Genomic DNA, 23,950 nt, shown 5'->3' with positions numbered 1-23,950 from the left:
GGACCATTCCCCAGAGCACTGTTCCCAGCAAGAAGGGCATCAAGAGGTGGCTGCAGCAAGGGAACACCGAGATGGGGGTCAGCCCTTGCTCAGGAAGGTGCCTGCCATCCCCCATGGGGCTGGCCATGCCCTTTCCCAGCTCTCCATGCCCTTGCCCAACTCTTCAGGCTGGCCATGGCTTCCAGCTGCCTGGGAAGGGAGCTGCTCTCCCCACCTGTCCCAGTGGGTTCTGGGACATGCTCATCTGTGATGGGGACATAGTTCAAGGGGGTGGCCCTGGGCCCTGGGAAAGTCCAGCTGGGACATACACTGACCCAGGCAAGCACTTTTGTGGTGATGCAAGGAAACAGCTCAGGTGCCAAGCAGATCTGATACAGGCCTAGAGATGGGGCAACCTGGGCACCCTACCTGTCTCAGTGCCTCCAGCACTGTCAACTTCATTGCTAACCCAACCTGTGTTCAAACAAAGCTCAGCCCCCCACAAACAGCCCCCCCTGCCCCACCCCACCCCCCGTCAGGTTGCTGCTGTGGGCTGCCTCTCTGCAGCCTGCAGCGAGAACTCACATAACATGTTTCAGCAATGGTTGAAGCGGGGGGGTGCATGCCAGGCACTTTGCCGCAGCACTTTCCCAGGACCACTGGCACTGGAGCAGGCTGGTTGCCAGGTTTGGCCCATCATTGCTGCCCACAGCTGTGAGAAGGTAGTGCAGTGACCTTGCCCTGCCTGGCAGGGGGCCACACAATTCCTGGCTGCTATAAAGCTCGTGACCCTGGGGCACCTCAGTGTTCTCTCGAGATGGTGTTTCTGTGGGCAGTCATCTGCCTGGCCCTCGCCAGCACTGTCTCAGGTAAGTGCTGCCCATGGTAAGACAGATTGAGAAGCCTCGCTGTGCCAGCCAGGTACAACATCCCTATGGCCTGCAGAGCTCATGTCCCTCCACTCCCCCCCATGCCCAGCACGCTGAGGTGCTGGGAGGTCCCTGGGGCGCGGCAAGCTTGGGGCAGCCCAGGGATGGCAACTTGGAGAACCATCTGCACCAGCCCGGCCAAACCCCTGGCATGAACGCTAGGCTGGGCCTGGCCACCTTCATGTCCCTCCACTTCATCTGTAGGCTGCGGGGTGCCCGCCATCAGCCCCTCGGTGCAGTACAGTGAGAAGATCATCAATGGGCAAAATGCGGTGCCTGGCTCTTGGCCCTGGCAAGTGTCCCTGCAGGTATGTCACCATCCCACTCCCCAGAGATGGCGGGCATGGAGCAGGTGCAGTGCTGGGTGCTCTGAATGCTGTGGCAGCACAGCCTGCCAAGTCAAGCCGTGGAGTTGGGAGGCAAGTGGGTGCCCAAAGGGGGCCTCGCAACATTTGCTGCCCATTGCCAGCTCTGGGCACAGGTCCGTGTGGCTCAGCCTGCCCAGCCCTGACTCTTCCTCCCTCTCTCTTCCCCAGACCCGCTCAGGATCCCACTTCTGCGGCGGCTCCCTGATCAGCGAGAACTGGGTCATCACAGCTGCCCACTGCGAATTCAAGTGAGGAATGATGCCCTGCTGCACCCCCACTGGCCTCTGGCTGCTGTGGGCCCAGGGGAGGCACCTGCAGGCCCCACTAGCCCAAGGCAAGGCTGCCTAGTGCCAGAGGACACTGGTCAAGGGACAGGCAGCAGGGCCAGGGTTTGCTGGCATTGCAGAGCGGTGCTCAGCACAGCCCTAAAGCCCAATGCCTGGCACCGAGGGAACTGAGCAGCCTGTAGCTCCCTCCCCAGTCATCCCTGGGGTGGCATCCCTTGGGGACACCATGCACCATACCCTGTCAGGGGCTGCAGCAGGCACCAGGGCTCAGCTGTGGCCTGCCCTCAGGAACCTGCAGCGCTGTCTGCTCCTGTGCTGGCAGTCCCAGGGCTGGAGAACCTTTGGACCAGGTGCTGGCTGCCTTAGCACCCCCCCCGTGACTCCCTCCCTCTCACAGCCCATACGCCCACGTCGTTGTTCTCGGGGAATATGACCAGTTCTCCGGGGCAGAAGCCATTCAAGTGAAGACAGTAGCCAAGGTGAGCCAGGCTGATGCAGACGTAGCCCCCACCTGGTCCTGGGAGTGGGTTGCAGCTCCGCACCATGGCGCAGCTGCTCTCAGAGGGCTGGGATGAGACACCACAGCATTTGGCAGGCGATCACATACCCCGGCTGGGATGCCTCCACCCTCAACAATGACATCACCCTGCTGAAGCTCACCTCACCTGCCCAGCTGGGGCCCCGTGTGTCCCCTGTCTGCTTGCCCCCTGCTAACGTGGCTCTGCCTGCTAACCTCCAGTGCGTCACTACCGGCTGGGGACGCACCAACCCTAACTGTATGTATGGTGCAAGCACAGCAGATTTGGGGAGGGCACTCAGAGGAGCCTGGTGCTGCCACTGAGCACGGCATGTCCACCAGTGCCACAGCCCAGAGCCTCTGCGCCTCGTGAGCTTCCTCTTTCAGTGCAGGGAAAACAGTGCATGCACAGCCGCACATGGATGTCCCCAGGGTCCATCCAGGTGCAAAGTTACCTGTGGAAACCTGGTGGGGTAAGCCTACCTGTCATTTGGGGAGGTGGTGGGTTTGTGTGGTGGAGTGACCATGTCTGGTTGTGCATACCTGTGCATTGGTGCGGACATGGATGTAGGAACATGTTTGTCCAGCCATGTATATGTGCAGGATGTGGATGTGTATGCACGCCCACTGGTGTTTGTGCATAGGCATGAGGGTGCCCTTCCACTGGCCTACTTGCACATTCACAAATTGATGGTCATGCACAGAGAAGACAGGGTAGGTTTGCATGGAAGGGGAAGATGCTTTGCATGGTGGTGCCCATATGTTTGGGTTGGAGCACCAATGTGAGTTTGCCCAGGTGCCTGAGCACTCCTGATGATGACCTGCTCTCCTAGGCCAATTTAACAGTGCTTTTTCTTCCCAGCCAATAGCTTGGCGCAGCGCCTGCAGCAGGTAGCCCTGCCCTTGATCTCCTCGAGCCAATGCATGCAGTACTGGGGCAACCGGATCACCACCTCCATGCTCTGCGCTGGGGGAGTCGGTGCCTCCTCCTGCCACGTAAGGAGTCAAACTGCCCCTGCATCACAGTATCTGCACTGGGAGGGTGAAGGTAGAGAATCCATGGGGTCTTGTGTTCCTGGAGCCTGAGATTAAGCTATAGTACCTGGTGGGACTGGGCATCCAGGGCAGCAGGGACGAGTGTGGAGCACGTGCTCATGCCTCTGCTGGGACCTTGGTACTGCCGGGAGCTGGCAGGGCAGAAGCACCACTAAGCAGGATGTTTCCTCTCTGTAGGGTGACTCTGGGGGCCCTCTCGTATACCAGAATGGGAACGTCTGGACCTTGACTGGCATCGTCTCCTGGGGAAACAGCAACTGCAACATCCGTATTCCTGCAGTCTACACCCGTGTGAGCCAGTTCCGAAACTGGATCAACAACGTTGTCACTTTGGAATAGAGCCAGTGCTGGAGAGATCCCTTTGCTGGGCTCTGCCCCCAGGCAAGGGGAGCTCAGTGGAGCTTCCTGGTGCCTCTGGGCCTGCCAGCAAGAAGCTGAGCTGGAAGTCAGACACCCCACTCCACAGAGTAATAAAGAGTCAGTGTTTGCTTGTGTCAGGCACTACATCTGGCTCCTTTCCTCTTGCTGCAGCACAGACTGGCATGGCAAGGTGCATGAGGCGTGGGGGAAGCCTGGGGCTCACACCCAGCTGCAGCTCCCCATGCTGCCGAGAAGATGGTCACCTGTGCAGTGTTACTGTGTGCCAATGAGCCCCTGCCACAGCCCTCCACCACCAGCCCACTGTATCACTACCTCTTTGTCCAGCCTTTTTTTATGCAAAGGGCCAAGTGTCTAAGAAACACACCCAGGTGCTCCTCTCCCAAATCCCTGCATCTCCCAGAGCTGCAGCACAGTGCTTGGCTGAGACCTGTTGAGCTCAGAGAGGTCAGAGGACTGCAGAGGGTGCACAGAAGGCAGGACAAAATGCACAGGCTTGGGGGGAGCAGGGCTGGTCATGGCTCAGAGACTGTTCAGGGTCTCTTCAAGCAAATGGATCTACATCCAGGCACCAGCATGCAAACTTTTGCTGGGAGGGCTCGGGAAGGGGCTGCAGAGCTGCAGCCTGCCAGGCATCGCACCTGCAAGCTCTTCTGGACTTGCATCAAGTGAAAGGACAGATGGGTGCTGGTGGGCACATGGGATTTTTAAAGGTCTTTGCCCAGATTTTAAAGCAGTAACGTATAACAGCCCAGGAACTTGGAGCTGAAAGGGAGAAATGCCAGAGGCAGCTCTAGCTCTTCGGAAAGTTAGAAGGGGGTGGCCAGAGAACGACTCACTGGTTAGCATATGCAGATTAGCAAACTGACAGGGCAGTAAATTTAAGGCCCTCCCAAAATAAAATTTGAGGATGAAAACAAAATTCAAGGCCAGGTAACATATTTTCAAAAGAAAGTGGTCATTTCACACAAACATGTTCTTGAGACAATGGCAGGTGCTGGACAAGGTCAGCTGGGCAGGTGTATGTGGCTTTTTCCAAGGTGTTTGCTTCAGTACTATGTGTCATCATGATTTAAGAAAAAGTCTTTTGTGACATGGAAGTAACAAGGTACATGTTCGATGGAGTAACAGCTGGTTCTCGGTAGCTCAGAACAGAGCTGGTAATGAGGACATCACTGAAGGGACCAGGATCACGCTGTCCCAGCATGAGGTGTGGGGTTTGTTTTCCTCACCAGTGATGTGTGATAGAAAACCTTTGCTGTGTAAATCACAGCCCCCAAAATGCTGCAGTCGCTCTCAAATCCTGCAGTCCCAGAGAAAACACAAGCCTACACACACAGTTGTATCTACAGGGGCTGGGGTGGGGACTGTTATAGATTAGAAACAGGGACTAAAGACAAAAATAGTCTGGAACATATGGTTGAGATAAGAAATATCCCAGGGCTGATAAGATTCAGTTCACAAGTGGTCAGTTTCCTGGGTGTGCTTTGCAGGGTGCAAGACCAACTGGAGCAAACTAAAAACTGGGAAACGGGGCTTGTGAGAAACCTCTGAAGGTTTTGGACTCATTTGCCTTGAAAAGAAGGTCTGGGATGCAGGGAAGAAAGGGCACTGAAGCTGAATTCCTTGCAGATCTCTGTCAAGGAAACCTCCCCTAAGGCAAGCAGTAGCACCTGCACTAGCAACACTCCAACTCCGATGGTCCACCATGACATTGAGACTGTGCTTTGCTTCAGAGGTGCCTGAAATAAAACCTGTCACACAAAACAAGCATATTCTTTTTAGGCTTTGGTTAGCTCCTAAAGACACTTAGATGTCAGAGATGTGAGGATGGGGCATATGGGCAGAAGAAACTCCTAGGCACGCAGAGCATCAAACAGGAATTTATCAGCTGCAGCATTATGGGTCATTCACTCTGTGAGTTCAGGTCACTGTCACCCTACCATTGCTGCGACAGGGTCTCTTGCCCTTGAAAAATCATCTCCTTTCCAGGATGATGTGGTTCAGAAGGAGTGTGCAATTTTCACTTGGTATTACAGATTTTTCTGCTGGCCCATAAAAGCTGCTCTGACGGAAACTGGAGAGGTGAAGAGTTGCTGTGTGCAAGCCAGATTATTTCCCTTTGTAACCAAGAAAAGTGAATGAAATTTCCAAAAGTGCCTGCTCAACATCCAAATGGTGACTTCCAACAGAGGACTGAGTTCCCAGCTCAAAGCCCCCCAAACAGGAGCTTTAGCTAAATGTCACCCCAGTGGACATCCCATCCCCTGCACGAGGTCTCCCTCGCACAGCTCCTAGCCTAGTAGGTACATTTAAGAAGCCAGGAGAAAACAAGCAAACTCTTCAGGCATTTTGGTACTTTCTTGCTCTGGTCCAAGAGGAATGAGAAGCTCCCAACTTTCGATACATTTAGTAGTCATTCACACCCTGGAAAGCAGCATCTTTCAGCTGTCAGACTGCACTCCACCAGCCAAAAATAATGACAAAAGAGCTATTGGATACAGAGAATACATTTACATGTTTAACAGACTGAGTACACAAAATAAATAATTCTGTACACTCTAATCATAATGTTACAGACTAATTACAATGGTTCAGACCTCATTCTGCAAGACAGTCCTTAGTGTAAAAACAGGAGTCAAAGGCAAGTCACAAAACCGGATACTTCTCAAGACAAACAGCCCCTGTTAGGAGACGAACAGGACATGACAGGATTACTTCCAAGCAGCTCCAACCCAGCACAGGAAATTTGGCAACCAAAAATAACAAGCACCGGAAGACTTCCAGTCCTGAGAGCTTCCTGGGAAGTGTCTTTCTGTAGTGAAAGGCAACAGGAAAACCCACAGCATCTGTGTGTGCTTGTGGTAGGTGCTCGTTTCTCACACATACCTAGTTTGCACCAGGATCTGTTCCACATTCAACAGACAAATACAGTGCAATACATCTGCAACAGCAGCAAGTAGCTTGTCCATCACACACAAGGGATCTACAGTATTACTGTGCAGAGCAGGAGAGCAGGAGACAAGCACATAAAATAAACCATCATTGGGCAGACAGCAGCCTGCTGCCTCCCACGCCCTCTCCACCAAAGGGACACTTAAAGGTGGAGGGTACCAAGCTCCGTGATGCCATTACCACAGCGCATCCCTGCTGCTTCACATTTTTTGGCAAATTTGCTGTAATGCATATCTGACACACAGGAACCTGTCTCTGCAGCACCCAAAAGCTGCATTTTTAATCCAGGCTGAAATAGGAGACTGAGTGGTCAGAAAAAGCACCAAAAACCTCTGAAGAGTGGTGCATACCACCTGGAGTTGGGTATCCAGCACTGAGTGGTATAGGCACTTTGTTACATTTTCCAGGATGAATCTGAGTTGGGCCCACAGACTGCGTGGGGTCACAGGAGACGGGGACACAGCCATCCTCACTGCACATCTAGTGGCCCATCTGGAATACACTAATAGCAGATAACATTTTGTGACTCCTCCAGAGGGTCTGATCCCAAAAGCCAATCTTGGTTTCTCTTTTCAGCATTTAAAATACTAAATTAAGTCAAAAATTTGAGATTTTAATTTACTGTAAAAAAAACCAAACAAACAAAAAAAGCCCTCAGAATCTGTAGTACGATCACCTAAAAGAGGAATGTGGCCCCATGCAGTCTAATAAGAGGCCTGTTAGTGTTATACATTGTACAAGATCATCTCTTTTTAACAGTAACACACATACAGCTTCTCTCACACACACCACCAATATAGGTAAGGCTGGCTGGACTGCATAGAAGGAAAGACAGATGATATTCTGACATGCAAGCTACATCCTTCCTAACCAGAAACGTGCTGATAGGGAGGAAGAACATAATAAAATGTGGTCTGAACAGTGATCAGAGACTCTCACATCTCTGTTTACAGTTCAATCTGCACTAGCAGTACACGACATTATTGCTGACCATTCTTCCCAAGCCTGTCACTCTACAAATGTTAATGATGACAGCATGTACAGATAACCCAGGTATTCCAGACAGACAGCACAGACAAGCTCCAAGAAAACACTTGCTGGGGGAACAGGACACCCTAAGAACACCTTGATATCTGCTGTAAAATAGTACAGTTACCATATTAACATATGATGGAAACAAGTGGCCTGCCCCCTCTCTCACCCTGCTCTCTACTCCATCCTCCGACACTCAGTAAAGCTGCAAATTTAAATGGCAGCAGTTGTGCTTGGAGACTGGCAGGTAGCAGTCAGGCCATCCTCTCTAGCAAGTCCACTCAGTCCTGATTCACTTTGGGGTTCTTACAGAGATGGTCCTATACTGGGCAGCTCGTTTAGGTTCTAACCAAGTTATCAGAGCGAGATGAAGAGTGCACAACCCTGCTCAGTTCATCCCCAACTATTCTCAGATTATTTGCACCAGAACTGATGGGTCACCAGGGAAGCACCTACATTCATACAGCCAACTTCAGTTGCCCCAGTGTGGGATCGACGAGCAGAAGAACAACAGGAGCAATCTCAAACGAGGTGAATGCACACCCGCAAAATGACAATGAGAATATATATAATGGAGAGGCTGCAGAGAAAGGTGAAGGCTGATGCACTGCGGAGTCCTCAAAGGGAGCATTCTCCCACATGCAAAGCACAACACAAATGCTGTTACACTGCTCCAGGACTGCGCATGGCTCCTGCAGAACCAGTTCCAGGGTTGCTGCCCCAGTAGCTGAGTTATCCACAAGTCATATTCTAGTTTGTGCATTACATGAAAGTTGACTATATTGGTCTTTCAACTAAACACTACGGCTCTGGCAGAAAGTGGGATCAAGAAATGGAGCAGGCTATGCAAAGGAATGTAAATTACCAGAGCAGAAAATATTTGAACTAAAGGAAGAAATTATCCAAATTCCAAAGTTGTTAATAATCTGAAAGTTTATTATTTTCAAAACAAATATCTAATGTTGGCACTATACCGCAGCTGGTTTCCATATCACTAAATAAGCCAGCAGGTCAGAACTCTTTTGTCTGGGCTTACATGTATCACAAGGCTGTCCTTCACGTATGTTTGTAGGTTTCCAAGCACAACAGAGTCCAGGAACTGGCAGGACATCTGGATGCTATCACAATCTCAGTGTTAAATAGCACAGACTTATTCTGGATTGAAGGAACGCATGTTTCTTCTGCTACTGGGCTGACATGTTAGTTTTTAGAAGCCTGAAAAGGGTGAGAAGTAAATCAAACATATACAAGTAATTGCTGTTTAAGCAAAACATGTAGAAAAATATATTATGTGTTCAAAAATCTGAATGCAAAGCTTAATAGTCTGAAGACCACCTAATGTTATTTCTGGAAGACCTTTTTACATTCATTTCCAATAACTCTCCAAAATATCAAGGAATCAATAGGCAACATTCTTTGAAGCTGTAATTCTCTTCCCCAAGAGAGCAGGAAAACTCCCAGGTCAAGACGAGAGATTGTTTTACACAGTACCGCTAAGTTCCAAAAGACAAATATACATATTTCCCTTTACTCCTTAAAACTGCTTTTCCCTGAAGCGGAATATGCTGGAAAGCAACACCCTGAGCTGCTCCATCGTGTCTCATGATGGGAGAAAGTCCAAAACCTTGTGCTTCTAGCCTCAGCATCTTTAGTCTTTGCTTTCTCCTAGTGTCCCCTGAGATATGCCCCAAGGCAGGATGGTTGTGAACGTTTCCTCAAGGTACTGGCAGGTTCACTGCACAGTGTCATTTCCCCAGTATTGAGTCCCCTTCTAGGGGGTGCACGTGAACATGTGCTCATACCTTTGTGTGGTAAAAGCCTGTTCTTCAGGATTAATGATCAGTATAGGAGAAAACAGTGCCATGTGACAGGTCATCGATAAGACATTATCATCAACATGTCACCACAAAGGTTGCTGAACGTCTAGGACTGCTGGTGCGGTAATGCCCAGGCCCATTATTCAGCATACCAAACCCTGATTCCTCTTAATAAGACCATCCCACCCCAAAACAGTGGGAACATAACCAGAAGGGGGATACATATGGATGAGGATATTCTGCAATTTGCCACTAGGTGTCATTCCAGCTTCATTTTCATTGCATTAACAAAAGTACGGAAAACAGAAGCGCTCATTTACTGAGATTTGTGCCCTAGCTAACACAGAAGACCGGAACTCAGCTATTGCCTGGGACATGCACATTTTGTTACCTGCGCTCTTCCGGGTAATTCAGCACTAGAGGAAGTCTTCCAAAAACACCAGGAGCCAAACTAAGAACCACCATTAAAAGCTCAAAAAAGGAGATTTAAAAATTAAACTTCAGAGCAGGAGAAATTTCAGAGAGATTTAAACTTCTGAAATCCCCAGACAAGGCACTTTTGAAAAGCATAAACTCCTGAGACTCAAGAAAAACTGAGAGCTGAGATGCGCCTGTGGAATATATATGAAGACAGACGTTCACTACAATTCACAGTGAAGAGCTTCTTAGAGAGCAGACTGAAGGCACCTGAACCAGTGCTCAAAATTACAGCACATTGGCTCTCCCCGCTTAACAGATCCAAAGATAAAAGCACCCTAGGAATTGTTCTTAACTTGGACCTTGCATTGCAGCATTTGGACTATCATGTCTTTCTGGGCAAAGTGAAAACACAAAGGTCACCAGGGTCTCCAAAAGACACTTGGACAGAGCTCTCCTAGTCTCTCCACTTATGCATGTTATTGTCTGGGTAGAAGAGGTCCTGCAAATACTGAATAAAAAAAAAAAAAAAGAGGGATTGAACCAAGACTGTTATAATCAAATGATGAAAGGAGAGCACATAAAGAGTATCCCCATGTGTATATTGATTTTTCCATACAAAAGAAAACATTATATTTATAAAGAGAACTGAATAAAAAAAAAAAAAAAGAGGGATTGAACCAAGACTGTTATAATCAAATGATGAAAGGAGAGCACATAAAGAGTATCCCCATGTGTATATTGATTTTTCCATACAAAAGAAAACATTATATTTATAAAGAGAACTGAAATTCTTTTTCTAGAAAAGACAAAGCTCCTTATGGGACTGACTTGGTCCTCTTCAGTGCAATTCCCTAATCAGTGTGATGCCTGAGGATCAGAAGCATCTCCATACAACAGAGATGCAACCTGCAGCTGTCCTGTATTGCTCATATATCTGAAGGATCCTCTCTTCTGTCAACCAACTTCCTGGTCATAGAGCATCACATGATGAATGCACAACATCAGTTACAACTTTTCCTGGTGCAAATCCAATTGCTCAAGAGCAGTAAAGCAAAAAATTGTCATAGATGAAAAGACTCTTGTTCTGCTTTTTGAAGGCAGAGAAACAAGCTTGGTCAGGTCAGAACTCAACACCCCAATCTTCTCTTCACCTTCATTTATCCCCTACAAGGGAAAGCATGAAGGAACATTGTGGGTACAGGCCTGTACAAAATATGTGCATGTGGAAGGTCTAGTGGTTAACGGAAAGGTCTCAGATTCTAGAGGTCTTGGCTCAGTTCACCAGTTTGACTTACTTGCATAGGTAAAATACCTATTTTGAGGAGACACATGCTAGATAATCTGGGGAGGGCCATGAAAACACCTAGCTAGACAATACAGATAAAAGTGGTTATGTACGATGCTCTAAACTTGCAGAAAGCTGTTACAAGTAGTGGCTTAAAAACAGAAGCCTTCTGAGAGAGCATCCTGCCATCTCTTAATGTGTAGGGTAAGAATCAGTTTCCACAGTTAATACCTGTCTTGAAGTGGTTGCTGCTTTGAAGAGTTGTTTGCAGCAAAATGAGGGGCACTGAATTGTTTATGAAGAAAACTGTGGTGAGCTGCCCGTTTTGTCAGAAAACATGTCTAGTTTGTAGTTCTAATACATGGTAATGAAACAGTGAAAACTAGATGAAAGGGTAAAAGAAGCCAAAAAAATCTTTTTGGTAGTCCATAGAGCTGGGAAAAAAGAAAAAAAAAAAACAGTTTTTGGTAACTCTGTGATATCAGTTAACACTGACTGAGGAAAGAGAAGGCTGTATGTGACAAGGGAGGATGGCCACTCAGCAAAAGGGCAGCCTACAAAGGATCCAGAATTTCCAAAATCACATGTAAAACCACACAAAGGATTTAGAATTCTCTCCTGCTACACATGTGTGAGGGAGAGCACTGTCCTCAGGTTTCATCACTCATATTCCCCATAGCAAGCTTGGGAACATCCAGCTGTGCTCACTGTAGTTATGGCCTATCCTAGCTTTGGGGTGGAGAACCTCAGAAATTTCCTTTTTTCTTAGCACAGAAAAATCAAGTCTTCTCCCTTTGAAGCTGTGATGCTTTGCTGTTTGCTGAGCAAGAGGGCTGTGGACAGAGGAGTTAGAGCTCCCTGGAAATACAATAGACCACTTACAACCTTGCTGACACTAAAATACAGCGGCACAGACATCAGTCCTAGTGCAGAAAGGCCATGCTTGCCAGCCCCTTAAGGGCCCCAGGTGTGTGCAGAAACTACTTCTCCAGGCCAGGCCAGAGCTGAGAAAGCACTTCCTAAGTGCACAGTATGAAGCAAACTGTATGGCTTCATATGGAAATCTTCAAAACCCAGCATTTACCTTCACTGCCAACCTTGTTTTTGCTATTTCAAGAGGCCAAATCTGCCCTGAGATTGAACATGCCAACAGCCTTGCTCTGCTGCACTGACTAGTAAGGGATAATAAGTCAATGGACATGTGCAAAGCTCAGCTCTACAAGCACCCATCTTCCCCGAGAGGCCCTTCACAAGAGGCCCCCCCCATTCCTAGCACAAGGTAACCTGAAAAACAGATTTTTCATGTTGGATTTAAGCCAGATCTAACAGCTCAAAAAGGCTTTTGTGCAATGTCTCCTGAGCATTATTGCCACTGACACTCCAGAACGGGGCCTCTGCTACTCAGGCCCCCACCCTGATCCTGCAGAGAGATTTGTGGCCATCCCAACAGCTGCCCAACACCATTTCACTTTCCCAGAGCAAGAACGGCTACACTGGGGCAGAATGGGTGTGCAGAGCAAGGGAGCCCTGCAGTAAAATCTGGCACCAGGGAGCAATATCTGGAACAACCAAAGTTTTGGTGTGCTGAAGCAACACAGTCAGAAACACCAGTCTGAAGGATGCAAGATGCATAACAGGTTGCAGCACTGAAAGGGCTAAGTCACAACAACAAGAATGAACCCTGCACAGTAGGAACTGGCCCTGCTGCACACAGGAAAAAAGCCCCTACCAGTACAACTGAGTGCTTACATTCGCTCTTGTGTTTACGCCTCAAAAGACATGCAAAATAACTGCCCCAACAGTGTAGAACTCTCCCTTCTGCCTTTCCTACATACCACTCCTTACAGCTGCTCTCTAACAACTCACAAGCACCCTTTCCCCTAACGGAGAACTGCTGCAGGACAATTCAAAGAGGACAGCAAGGAACCTCTAGAAAACCTGCCTTTCTGTGCACCATGAAGCTCAAGCAGGATGACTATCCTCTTCCTACTCCTCCATCAGGAGCACCCAGTCAGCATAAAAGGATTTAGACTACGGCTCCAAGATGACAGCACTTCACTCTGGTTGCCAATTTGCACAGCAACTCTCACACAACTTGAGTAAACCTTTGACGTCATCATGCCAATGGCAGCCCTTGGGGGAAACCTCTCAGCTTCACAGCTGTCACGGAAAACTGCTGTCTGGCATCTCCTTGGCACTGTATCAGGATGAGAAGCTGGTGGGTAGTGCACTGGTGAGTCAGAGCTATCCTAGTTCTAACTGCATGTGACTCATACCAGCTTCACTGCAAAGGCATCACAAAGTCTGACTAAACCAGCTCAAAATTTGTATATATATATGATTTTTAAATACATATACACACCTACACGTGCATACATGCACACGCGTGCGTGCATGTACACACATACACACATAAAGTGATTTTGTTTTTAATACGGAAGTGAGAGAAACTTAACACTCTAGAATTAATAAATAACTATGAACAACCAAGCTCCTGGGCTATGGAGGGAGCTCTTCTCCTTGTGTGGCTCCTTAATTTGCTTATTACTTGAGGCTCTGAACTTTGCTCTGAGCCCACAAGGACTCAGGGAAGGATTTTGCTACTCCGTTTCCTGCATTGAGATCCTGTGGCTCAGCTCACCCAGGAGCGCTCACAGGGTGTGATGGCCACCACAAGGTTCCTTTTCCTCCACACCTCATGGTCACAGGGGGGACACTTGAAGGAAGGGAGGGAGGAACCTGGATGTCCCTCACTGAGCATGTGTGTGGCAAGTGGTGCTGCACACCTACACCACAGGGAAGGTATCTGGAAAGACTTCTGGCAGGTTCTCATGCAATGCTCAGCCAGTGTATTGCTGCTGGTAGCGTAGGTTGAGCTCTCGCAGTTCCCGTTCCCGCACCCGCCGTGACTTGTTGGATTTGGTGGAACGGCTGGAGCGGGTAGACTGTGCAGACTTGGTGCTCTGACAGCGGGAAGATGCCCTCTTGAGAAGGTTTTGAGAGATGGAACGATGTAGGTTCTTCATGGAGGAAGAAGCTGCCATGCTGACCACCCATGGATGCTTCAGGGCTTGAAGGGCTGTCATCCTATCACTGGGGTCCACTGTGAGCAGACGATCGATGAAATCCTTGGCCAAGTTGGACACACTGGGCCAGGGCTGAAACGCAAAAGAGAGAGGATTAGAGTGAAACATCCTGGCATAACCTTGCTGATCCATCAGTTCCTCCTATTCCAAAAAAGCTCTTCTGGGCATTCTGTTTCTTCCATTCTGTCCTCCATGTTCAAATCTTCCAAGCTGTAACTATCTGGCCATGGAGAATAAGACACAGCTACTTCAAGAGACATTCCCAAATTGCCTGTTACAATTCCCTTTCTCCCCAAAACACAACAGTCTAAATTCTCTGTTGGTATAATTCAGAAGTTTTTAGTTAATTCAAAACATAAGTTAATTTGTGCTAGCTAAGGATCTGGGCCTTTAAGTTTGCACTACTGTTCTATGCCAACGTTACAGGTGCATAAAGTGATGCTTTCGGTATATAGTGTTGAGGTAACCACTTGGCTGTAAAAAGAGGATTTTCTGTTCCAGTCCTTCATTAACCCAACAGTATTTGAGAAAACCCTCCTACCTTTTTCAACAGCAAGATGCACACTCATTGGGAAATTCATCATTCCTTCTCTTGACATGGCACAATGATGAATAATCATTATGTGGTTATATATGAAGTATAGGAACTTCAGCACTTGCACTATTTTGTGAACAATTCCTCCTTCAAATTTAGCCCTTCTCTTGCCCATTACTGATTTCTGATTTTTAAAAATGGATGCTGAGACCAATAACTTGATCATATTTTAGCTGAGGGGTTGTTCATGAATAGCTCACAACAAATGAATTCACTATTTAATATGCACAAGTGGCTACTAACTCACACTGAATTGCTTGTGGTCCCCAGACTTTTTCAGATAATTCCTCCTTTTCTCTGATGTTCACTTAGCTCTGGTACAAAATGTATTTGGTTGCCTGAACTAAGCAAACACTTGTCACAAGTCCTAAAGGCAACTCCTCAACGTAAAAGCCAATTCTTGAATATAAAAGCAAGGGAAAAGGGGCAAGGAAAGCGTGCTTAAAATTTGCTATAATTGTACATTCTTGTTTTTCATCTTTCTACTCAGATATCTTCTTAAGAGATATCTGAATGGAGAGACAAACCAATATGGCAGTGATATTCATTAGCACCTTCATTCACAGAAAGAATGGGATGTCGTATTTAAGCTGGTTACTCACAAATCCTGAAGGAACCATCCTGACTTGGTAACATTCGCTTCCCTCCTTAATCAAAGCACATATTTTCACATCTTCCAAAACTATACAACTGTTACAAAACTAATGGTAAGTGTATCCCACTGAAGACCCTCCTCAGTCCAAATGCTTCTTATCTGAGGAAGTTGTTACTGTTTGCAATCCTCTTGCTCAGAGGATTGACCCTGACACACTGCCCAATCCCCGGTCCTCTTCTGTGCCTTCCTCTTAAGGCACAGATCTAGTGAGCAAGCACTGAAATCTGCATCAAACCTGAAACCAAGCCTAGGGAGATCTTTCTGCACTGACACTCAGTCTTACTACCACATGTAAATATAAAAGACATTGCTACTAGTTAACCCTAAAACAGTCAGCCCAGGCTGACTGAAAACCATTCCATAAAAAGTTCTAAATTCAACAGGTAATGTTGAAATAAGGAATTTTTGTGAATACATACCAACAAAATAGGTAGGAAATTTGCTTACAAAATATTGGTTTTAAAGAAACAAAAACATACAAGCCAGAAAATAATTCATTACTCGTATATCCCCATAATACACAGAAGGATAGTCATAAAAACTTACAACAGTACAAACATTTACAGCTATGCATGCTGAAATCATTTCACTTCTGATAAAATACTATATTAGCACTAACATGAGAAATAGGCACATTTCTTTGAGAATGAGGTACAACTGTGGACAAAACTAGGAAGAAAACTATGAGCAAAATCCAGCACAACAGTGAAATGGAGGAGACAGCGTGGCTAGCATAAAAACAAAATGTTGAATGCACTCAGGCAACAACAGGTCTCTGCAATCCCATGCTGTTGTGTAGCTGTCCTACACTTCCTGAAACCACCCGTGCTTAAGTTTTCAAGAGCATGGAGACTATATTCCAAGTGGCATTAAAAAAATGCCTGAGTAGATTCATGCAATGAAGTGAAGATTTGGATACAATAATTGAGGTCATACACAAATGCACACATGTAACTGGCTGAAAACAACATGCTTGTTAAAAAAAAAAAAGGTTGCAATTCAACCAATATACATGTCTTTCATTCCTCTCTTCTCTTGGTGAGGAAGGAGAAAACCCCAGATATTTTAAAACATAGAATCCACAAACTGTAGAGTCAGATATGATGCCCTTTTCTTGTGTGAAAGGGCCAAAAAAAAAGTTATGTCCTGATTTTTTTGAGGTCTGAAATTTACCACTACCAAAAGCAATTCTCTCTTTCAAAAGACTTGAAGCCACTGGTAAAAAGGAAAGCTTAAGCTAATCCATTGGAGAATTATATAATGAAAGGAAGGATGGTCTCAGAGGTACAGCACTGTTCCCTGCCTTAGACTACCTACATTCAGTGCCCTTCTCTGTCCTTCGTGGCCAAGAAGGAGAAACTCAGATTCTAGTTAAGGAACTGGCTACTAGAATGATCAGGGTATAGCAAGTCTAGTTTACAAGAGAAGACTAAAACAGTCTGGCTGATTTAGCTTAGCTAGAGTAGTCACAGAAGATACAGGATCCCTGTCAATAAACATATAAGAGAAGAGAGAGGAGCAAGAGAAAGAATGATAAGAACTACCTGAACTAAAAGAAAATACTGGTACAGGAATAAAAAGCTATAAATGCTCTTGAATGCATTCAGGATCAAAATTGCAATACCTCTAATCATTACAGCCATAACATTCTGGAAAGAGGCATGTCATTGTCCCATGGATTAGGTATCAGTTTATAAAGAAAAGTTTCCATAACAGTTTAGTGTTTTGGAAAAGTGTCCAAAACACACTCCCCTCCAAGTTTCAAGACCAAAATCAGTTAACAAAAAATGTCATCAAGTTCAAGCTGTTCTGTCTACTGTTCTCAAATATAATTAGTTTGCCATGACCTGCCATTAAATAACTTACTTAGCTGATGAAATGCATCTTGACAATGAATGGAAAAAAAAAAAAAAAAACAGGCACTTGTTATATAATAGAATATAGACGATCTTTGATCAGAGTAGCTGACTCACTAAAGTGTTTGTTTATAAAGAGGACAAATAAAATAAAAAAAAACTTTTAAAATGTAGTAAAAAGCACAATAATAAAGATTACAATTGCAACTGAACATAGTGGTCTGTTTTACATGAGAGCTATGTACCTTTTGAAGAGTGCAGCCTTTATGCTATTTATAACAATGGAACCAAAAAGCCAAATCTTTGACACAGAGAGCTATAAATCAGACTTCAAGTCTACAGACTTGCTAGACTTTTGGATAAGGTGCTTCCTTTGTTAAATATACAGCAAAGGGAATCAACCCAGAGGGAATCTTTCATTTAAGTACTAGTCCTTTCAAACTCCAGATCTCCAGTTGCAGATGACCTTTGGGTTCTCTCTTCCATAGAATGAAGAAACTAAATGACACCCAGAAATAAGAGGTTTTGCCTTTACTTTCATTTTGCTATGTCCTCTGTGGTTTTATTTTTGTCTTTGGATCAAGGAAGTTATGGGTCTAATGAGTGGAGAGGCAACGAAACTGAGTTCTAGTCCTTGATTTGGTCTTTGCCTGTTCATTTCTTGCCACTGGCTCTTGATGCAAAAGGTACAAAATTTATTCTTCTCAGTACTGATTTTCAAAATGATCTGACTCAAAATAAGTCAAGAGCAGCCAAAAGTTCAGTACGAAGCAGGTAGGAGTTATTACTCACTTGTAAATAAGGAACTCCTATTCATTTTTATTTAAATCAGTTAAAAATGGTCTGTCTGGTTAAACACTCTCTCACCGCTATCTCTGAGTAATTCAACATTAAAAAAGGGCTAAAAAGCTATTTGCTAATCTGTACTTTCCAGCATGATAAAGTTAATGAAACATTTTACATAACATGCACTATTAAGTTACAAAAACTTGACAACTTGTCTACAGGGCCTTTTGTCTCATTTCACTAGTGAGTAACTCCATACATAAATTTGTGTCAATTTGTTTACATTAGTTTAAAGCCTTGCCTGATTAAGGCAGAACACAATCACAACAAAACCAGCTCTAACACCAAGCTTGCCTTGCAAATAGGTCTGTTAGAGATGGCGCCGATAGCCTGTGTTATCCCATCTGGCTTCCAGCTGCTGGTCCAGAAGGGCACAGGTCTCCTGAAGGTCCTCCATCATGTATTTTTCACCCCACAAGGATGTCATAGATATCCTACAGCACATCAAATGACACTGGAAGCCTATGTCTGGGTATCTGCTTAGTGTTCATGGATGTAGTATCAGAGTTATACAAGGGTGGTTCACTGAAGGGTTCAGAATTTAGGCCGTGCTGCCATTGACCCTGATTTTTTTCCTGACTTGTAGCTTGCAAAGTTTCCTTCCTTCTGATCTCATTAGGTAGGTAGCAATTTAATTTTGAGGCAGTTCTAAAAGTTAAGTCCCTGATGAATCCGGATCAGTATCTGATACGCAATTCATAGATTGGGAAGGGGTGCACAATGTGGTATGACACTGCCCACATAAACCAACAAGCTGTAAGAAGGGAGTCCCTGTGACAACAGCAAAACTGGGAAGCCTTGTCTGTCTATAGCACAGAGATCACGGAAAGCACAAAAAACTTCTCTCTTGAACCCCATGGATGAGATTTAAGGTATTTCACCAAAATCATTCTAAAGAAAAGCTAACTCAAATGTGAGCGATCTATCTTCGAACAAGGGGTTGGATTAGAGATCTCCAGAGGTCCATTCCAACCTAAATCTTCCTATGACCCTATGAAAAAGTGAAACGGAAGTGGGTTATAAATAGCAATTTGCTCTTTTACGTAAAAATAGTTCCAAAACAGCTTTTTTTAAATATTTAAAACATTTTCCTCAGGCTCACCTTCAAAACCACTTTTTTTTCTGTATCTCTTTTTTAAACTCATATCAGCTATCCATACAGTTAAAATCACAAATTCATCATTATCCGTCTAAAATCCATTAACGTCCAATCATTTCCTTAATTCTCTTCATCCTAGCAGACAGAAAGCTCATTCACTTCTGTTTCCTTCTCAAAGAACTGTTTTTCCATTCTCCAAATCACATGGTATGCTAATGACAAGTCTGTGCTAACAACGTCTATCCAAGTTACTCACTTAAAGACAAATTAAATGTTGGTGACAATTCTATTTTCCTTGCAGTGATTTTTTTGTTGTTGTTAACAGCTCTTTATTACCATCTTCGTTACCTCAATAGTTACCAGCAACTGAGATGACTTAGATATCTTGAAACAGGTTTTGTCCCTCTCAAATGGGAAAACAAATCCAAATGATTCCAACCTGATTGCTTCTCCTGGGGAATTTGTTCACATCTATCTAAAACCTTTTATCTTTCTGAATACTGTCTATCATAGATATATAATGAGTCAAACCAGGATCTCCATCCTCTCTTTTTTTACTTAAATCCAAAAAGATGCATTCAAATGAACAAATACTGAGGACTGACACACAACAATACTTTTCACAGAAATACATCTTCAAGAAAGCATTATTTCCCCTTGCAGATATTAATAATCACACAGACCTGGGACTTAAAGCAACTGAGAGAGTTATTTTGTTCAGATGCATTCAAATTTCATGGCTGCCCAACACAGTACAAAAAGTTCTGGTGGGTCATATGAGTCTCTAAACACCAGGAACAACATTACTTCAGTCCTTTCATGTCATATTAAGAGCTGGCAAACCTGACAATTTAGAATTTGAAGAAATCAGTAAAGCATATGTCAGTCTGACTGAAGAGCTAGAAACTGGGAATAAATAACCAGACTCAGCTTTGAGAGGCCTATGCATTACACCAGTCCAGTTAAATCAAAAAGAAACAAAAATAAACTCCATACTAAAGCAGATTGGATTTCCTATTACTCCAATTACTCTAGTTCCACCACAAATGCAGAATATGGAGTACCTGCAATTAGATTTTTCTTCTGGTCAGCAAACGCAAATCAGGTTATCGATCTGTTTATGCAACTGGAGGTTTCATTTGCTGTACTGTACATATCTTCGGTTTTATTTCACTGAAGACCTTTCCTTAAATACAGGGAAGACTACATTCAACTGAAGTACCAAGTGGAATGAATTTAGTAATTTTTCAATCCATTTTCCAGAAACCTTGCATCAGTTGACAAAACATCAGTCTTAACTTAGCAAAACCCCATGAATCCTGATGATTAATACTGAAAGGCAGCAGCAGAATTTTGTGTAAAGGCTGAGGAAGGTCAGCATTGACATGTTTCGGGAACCCTAAGAAGGACACGTGCAGTATACAAGGTGACATGACCAAACCGAGACAACAACTCTCCATCAGCAAGGAAGGGTGCTAGGGTGATTCTGCCCCTCTGCTCCTTCCCTTCCACCAGCTCTAGCACTCATCACAGAATGCAGAGAGACATTACAGTCGAACTGCAGCAGTATGCTAGTGCGGAAAGGAGCAGCCCTTATCATCCCTCTCCACTTGTCCCTTTCTCTCATTTCTTGCTAGAATAGTGTTCTGCCATATTAGAAAGCTGAATCAACTCATGGTGCAGTGACATGAGAACCAGAGCACGGCTTGGGAGGAATATGCTCCCATCCAGTGGCAGTGAACCCATTCAAACCATAGCAGGTAGCCCTACCCTTAACCTCAATGCTGTAATAACAAATTCCTCTCTTTTGTGGCACAGAAATGTCACAAAAATGAGGAGAAGTCACCATTTGTTCACCTTGCACCCCTGTTCCTCTATGAATTGATTTCAAGTGTAAAGCAGTTCAAGTATCATAATTGCTGTATACTTCCCTTTGTTACACTGTATTCTTTTGGAAGTAAAAGGTACTATAGTAGTTCTGTTATCTTTCTAAGTATCTTTAAAAAGGCAGAACAATCATCTTCCAAGCAGAACTTCAGCAGTACTCGCTGAATGTCAGTGGTGACCTTGCAAAGGTGACCAACTTTTCAAGTACCTGCAATAAGGTACTTTGTTTAGGATGCCTGATGCAGCATCCAAATCTCATTTCTCATGAAATAAACACGGGATACAGACTAGTTTTAACACTGGAAACTATTGGCTCTTGTGCTGGAGGACTGAATGTCAGTTGGAAAAAAATGTCTGCATTTGCAGAATTTAATAGAATGTTGAGAAATATCATCCAGCAGGATTCCAAAAAAATAAGAGAGCAAAAGAGTTGCACTAACTAGTAAGTCTGAATAGCTCACACTAACATAGGAATAACTAGGATCCCTGCAACAAGCAAAGGAAACAACAGTACATCTTTACTCTTGTGTGCAGGCTCAGCAGAGAGAAAAGGGATGATGCCTTGCCATCATTTTGCTTTCCACGATCTAATCATCAAGAAGTGCTGGAGAAGACTTCTCAGCTCATGCTTACACCACAACAGCTCTAAGGGGCTCTCCCTTCTATTTCCTATGCAGGATCAGGACTGCAGTGCTTCCAAGATCCGAGGAAACCAGATGCAGCAAAGTCTAGAGCTGCTGTTACCTGTAAAGCACCCTTAAACGGAAAAAAAACCACACCCTACGTACTAACTAGCACAACCCTTCAGGTATGTGCAGATCCCTAGGAGGAGGGAAGAGAGCGCTGACTTTCTCTAGTGAGTGTGAGGATATCTGAAGCAGAAAACTAGCCACTAATAAATAACACAGTCTCTGAGATGAGTTGTGCAGTCATCCATCCCTCACTTCTATCTTTTGTGAAGGTTATTCTATCCAACAACTGAATCCAAGAGATTAAAAGGCCTCTCAGGAAGAGGGGAAGGAAGATGGGCTGTAAACATGTGTGAAGCTGCCAGGGGAAGGCAGCTTCATTCACAATGTCTTAGAGCGCTCTCAAGTGTGCTATATTTTATTCAACTCAGGCTCCTACTCTGGAGGAGGAGGAAGAGGAAAAGCAAGAGATCCTCACATGAGTGTCACTTAGCCTAGGTGAATGCATATAGTGCTAGGCCCTTTGTGATTAAATCCCATCAACACCCCTGCTTGTTATTTATATCGGCTACTAAATTAAAAAAAAAAAATGCTATTGAAGCACAGTCCACACTGGCACACAGAGGGAACAAACACACATTGTTCTCTCATTTGAACAACCAACCCACCTCTCTCACTTAAAGCTGAAGCTAGCATGAACCTGGAGTACGTTGCATAGGGCTCCTAACATGCACGTCTGAAATGAAATTCCAACCTGTATTACCAACATGAGTCTTCTCATCTAACAAATGCAGGAACCTAGCTTGGGGGTGGAAGTCATGACTACTTAGGGAGAACAGCTTTCATGTAATTAGAACTAATCCCCTGGGCTGGCTTTAGATACCAGAGCAGAGATGCTGGATTTTACTCTGCCTGTGGAGGAAGCACATGCCCCTGTCAAGTGTTCACTGAAACCTGCACTGCTAACAAGACAAATGCTTTATACTAGCTTTTTATTTATTTTTAGCTTAAAACAGATGGCGAATATGTTTCTGGTCCATTTCACTATTGGGCACCAGTTCTTTAAAATATTTCTATTATACTCAGGCTTCTAAGTTATTGAGCTCAGTATCTTTTCCTTTTCTTAAAACAGTTTTAGGATGTCCCTAGATTTGTACATCCTCCTCCAGATACATGCTAGTATCCCTAAGAGGAGAGACCATCCAGACAGAACTCTTAAAGTTGCAAAGCCCCCCAACTCAGGCAGTCCAAATTTTTACTATATAGGAGTTTATTCTGGATGCTGATTACATTCATCATGGTGAGCCTTTCTTGCTCTGCAGAACCTATGGGATGTAAGGCTCAACACCTGCCTTCCAGCCTATGGATCATACCTGGCCATACTACTGCTAAACATTGTTTAACTGTCCCTATATACACTTCCATTCTGTGTTCACTGACTGCTGCTGTTTAGCAATCCCGTTGAAAACATTTGGACGTAGATAAAACCATTAACAAGCAAGTTAGTCCGAACACAGATCTCATCCATGTCTCATTAATATGAACGCAACAAAGACTTTTTTCACAGAAGTGACTCAATCTAATGGATATGCATGGTGCTGGAGGCAGAGCACATCTATCCATCTAGTATTTTTCTGAGTAGATACATATTAAAATTCAGATGTCTTTAGTGGTTGACAGGTGACATGCCAGTGACTTTCAAAAATAAACAAATCGAAGGTGCCCCAGTATTCTGCACTACATCTTTCATATAACAATTGGGGTGCATGAACAGTAAAAACTGTATCACTGTTGAAGGAATTTCTTAGCAAAATATGTATCAGCATGGTATTAGGCAAGGATATCATTCAAAAGTCATCTGAGGTTGCTGGCCAGGGGCTGACAGTTTTTGGAGTGTTCAAGTTTACATAGCTGCTTTGTCCAATCTTGAAGGTTCCTGCATGACTTCAGAAAATGGAAAGTGTTGACTCCGGAAGAGCAGGTTGAGGACAGCAACTATGAGATGTCACATGGTGAACCAGACTAGGCCTGAATTTAGGCTCTAATAATGAAAGGCTTGCATAGTCCAGGACGTTATTTAGCCCAAGAGCAGTTGGAAAGAGGTGATCAAAACCAAACAGTTCAAAAGATTTGGAACAAAAAGCTTCCAATGAAAAGATGTAATGTGCTAAAGTCTGTGCAGGACAGATTCCCAAGCATTCAGCCTTAATTTGT

At 44.8% G+C, this 23,950-nt stretch overlaps 2 protein-coding genes across 2 annotated transcripts in view; one reads left to right on the top strand and one right to left on the bottom strand.

Moving 5' to 3' along the window:
* The first annotated feature begins 796 nt into the window (after positions 1-796).
* On the top strand, positions 797-3,475 carry CTRL (chymotrypsin like). The gene is made up of 7 exons (XM_026085422.1): positions 797-848; positions 1,113-1,216; positions 1,445-1,524; positions 1,961-2,042; positions 2,159-2,339; positions 2,943-3,076; positions 3,314-3,475. The coding sequence occupies exons 1-7, from the start codon at positions 797-799 to the stop codon at positions 3,473-3,475; spliced, it is 795 nt and encodes a 264-aa protein (XP_025941207.1).
* A 6,978-nt stretch (positions 3,476-10,453) lies between these two features.
* Positions 10,454-23,950, bottom strand: part of PSKH1 (protein serine kinase H1) — a 44,477-nt gene continuing 30,980 nt past the window's right edge. The window contains exon 4 of the mRNA XM_026085392.1: positions 10,454-14,181. Coding sequence (XP_025941177.1) covers positions 13,864-14,181 — 318 coding nt within the window. The 3' untranslated portion in view covers positions 10,454-13,863. The remainder of the gene's footprint in view (positions 14,182-23,950) is intronic.

This window comes from Apteryx rowi, unplaced genomic scaffold, assembly GCF_003343035.1.
Source record: "Apteryx rowi isolate R43461 unplaced genomic scaffold, aptRow1 scaffold_668, whole genome shotgun sequence".
Classification (NCBI taxonomy): Eukaryota; Metazoa; Chordata; class Aves; order Apterygiformes; family Apterygidae; genus Apteryx; species Apteryx rowi.
This window is presented reverse-complemented; position numbering and strand designations above follow the sequence as displayed.

Bases quoted from the DNA above. Each gene is read 5' to 3' on its own strand.
- CTRL (XM_026085422.1), top strand. From the start codon at position 797: ATGGTGTTTCTGTGGGCAGTCATCTGCCTGGCCCTCGCCAGCACTGTC. The intron at 2,043-2,158 runs GTGAGCCAGGCT...AGCATTTGGCAG, and splicing joins AAGTGAAGACAGTAGCCAAG to GCGATCACATACCCCGGCTG. The intron at 2,340-2,942 runs GTATGTATGGTG...TTTTCTTCCCAG, and splicing joins GGGACGCACCAACCCTAACT to CCAATAGCTTGGCGCAGCGC.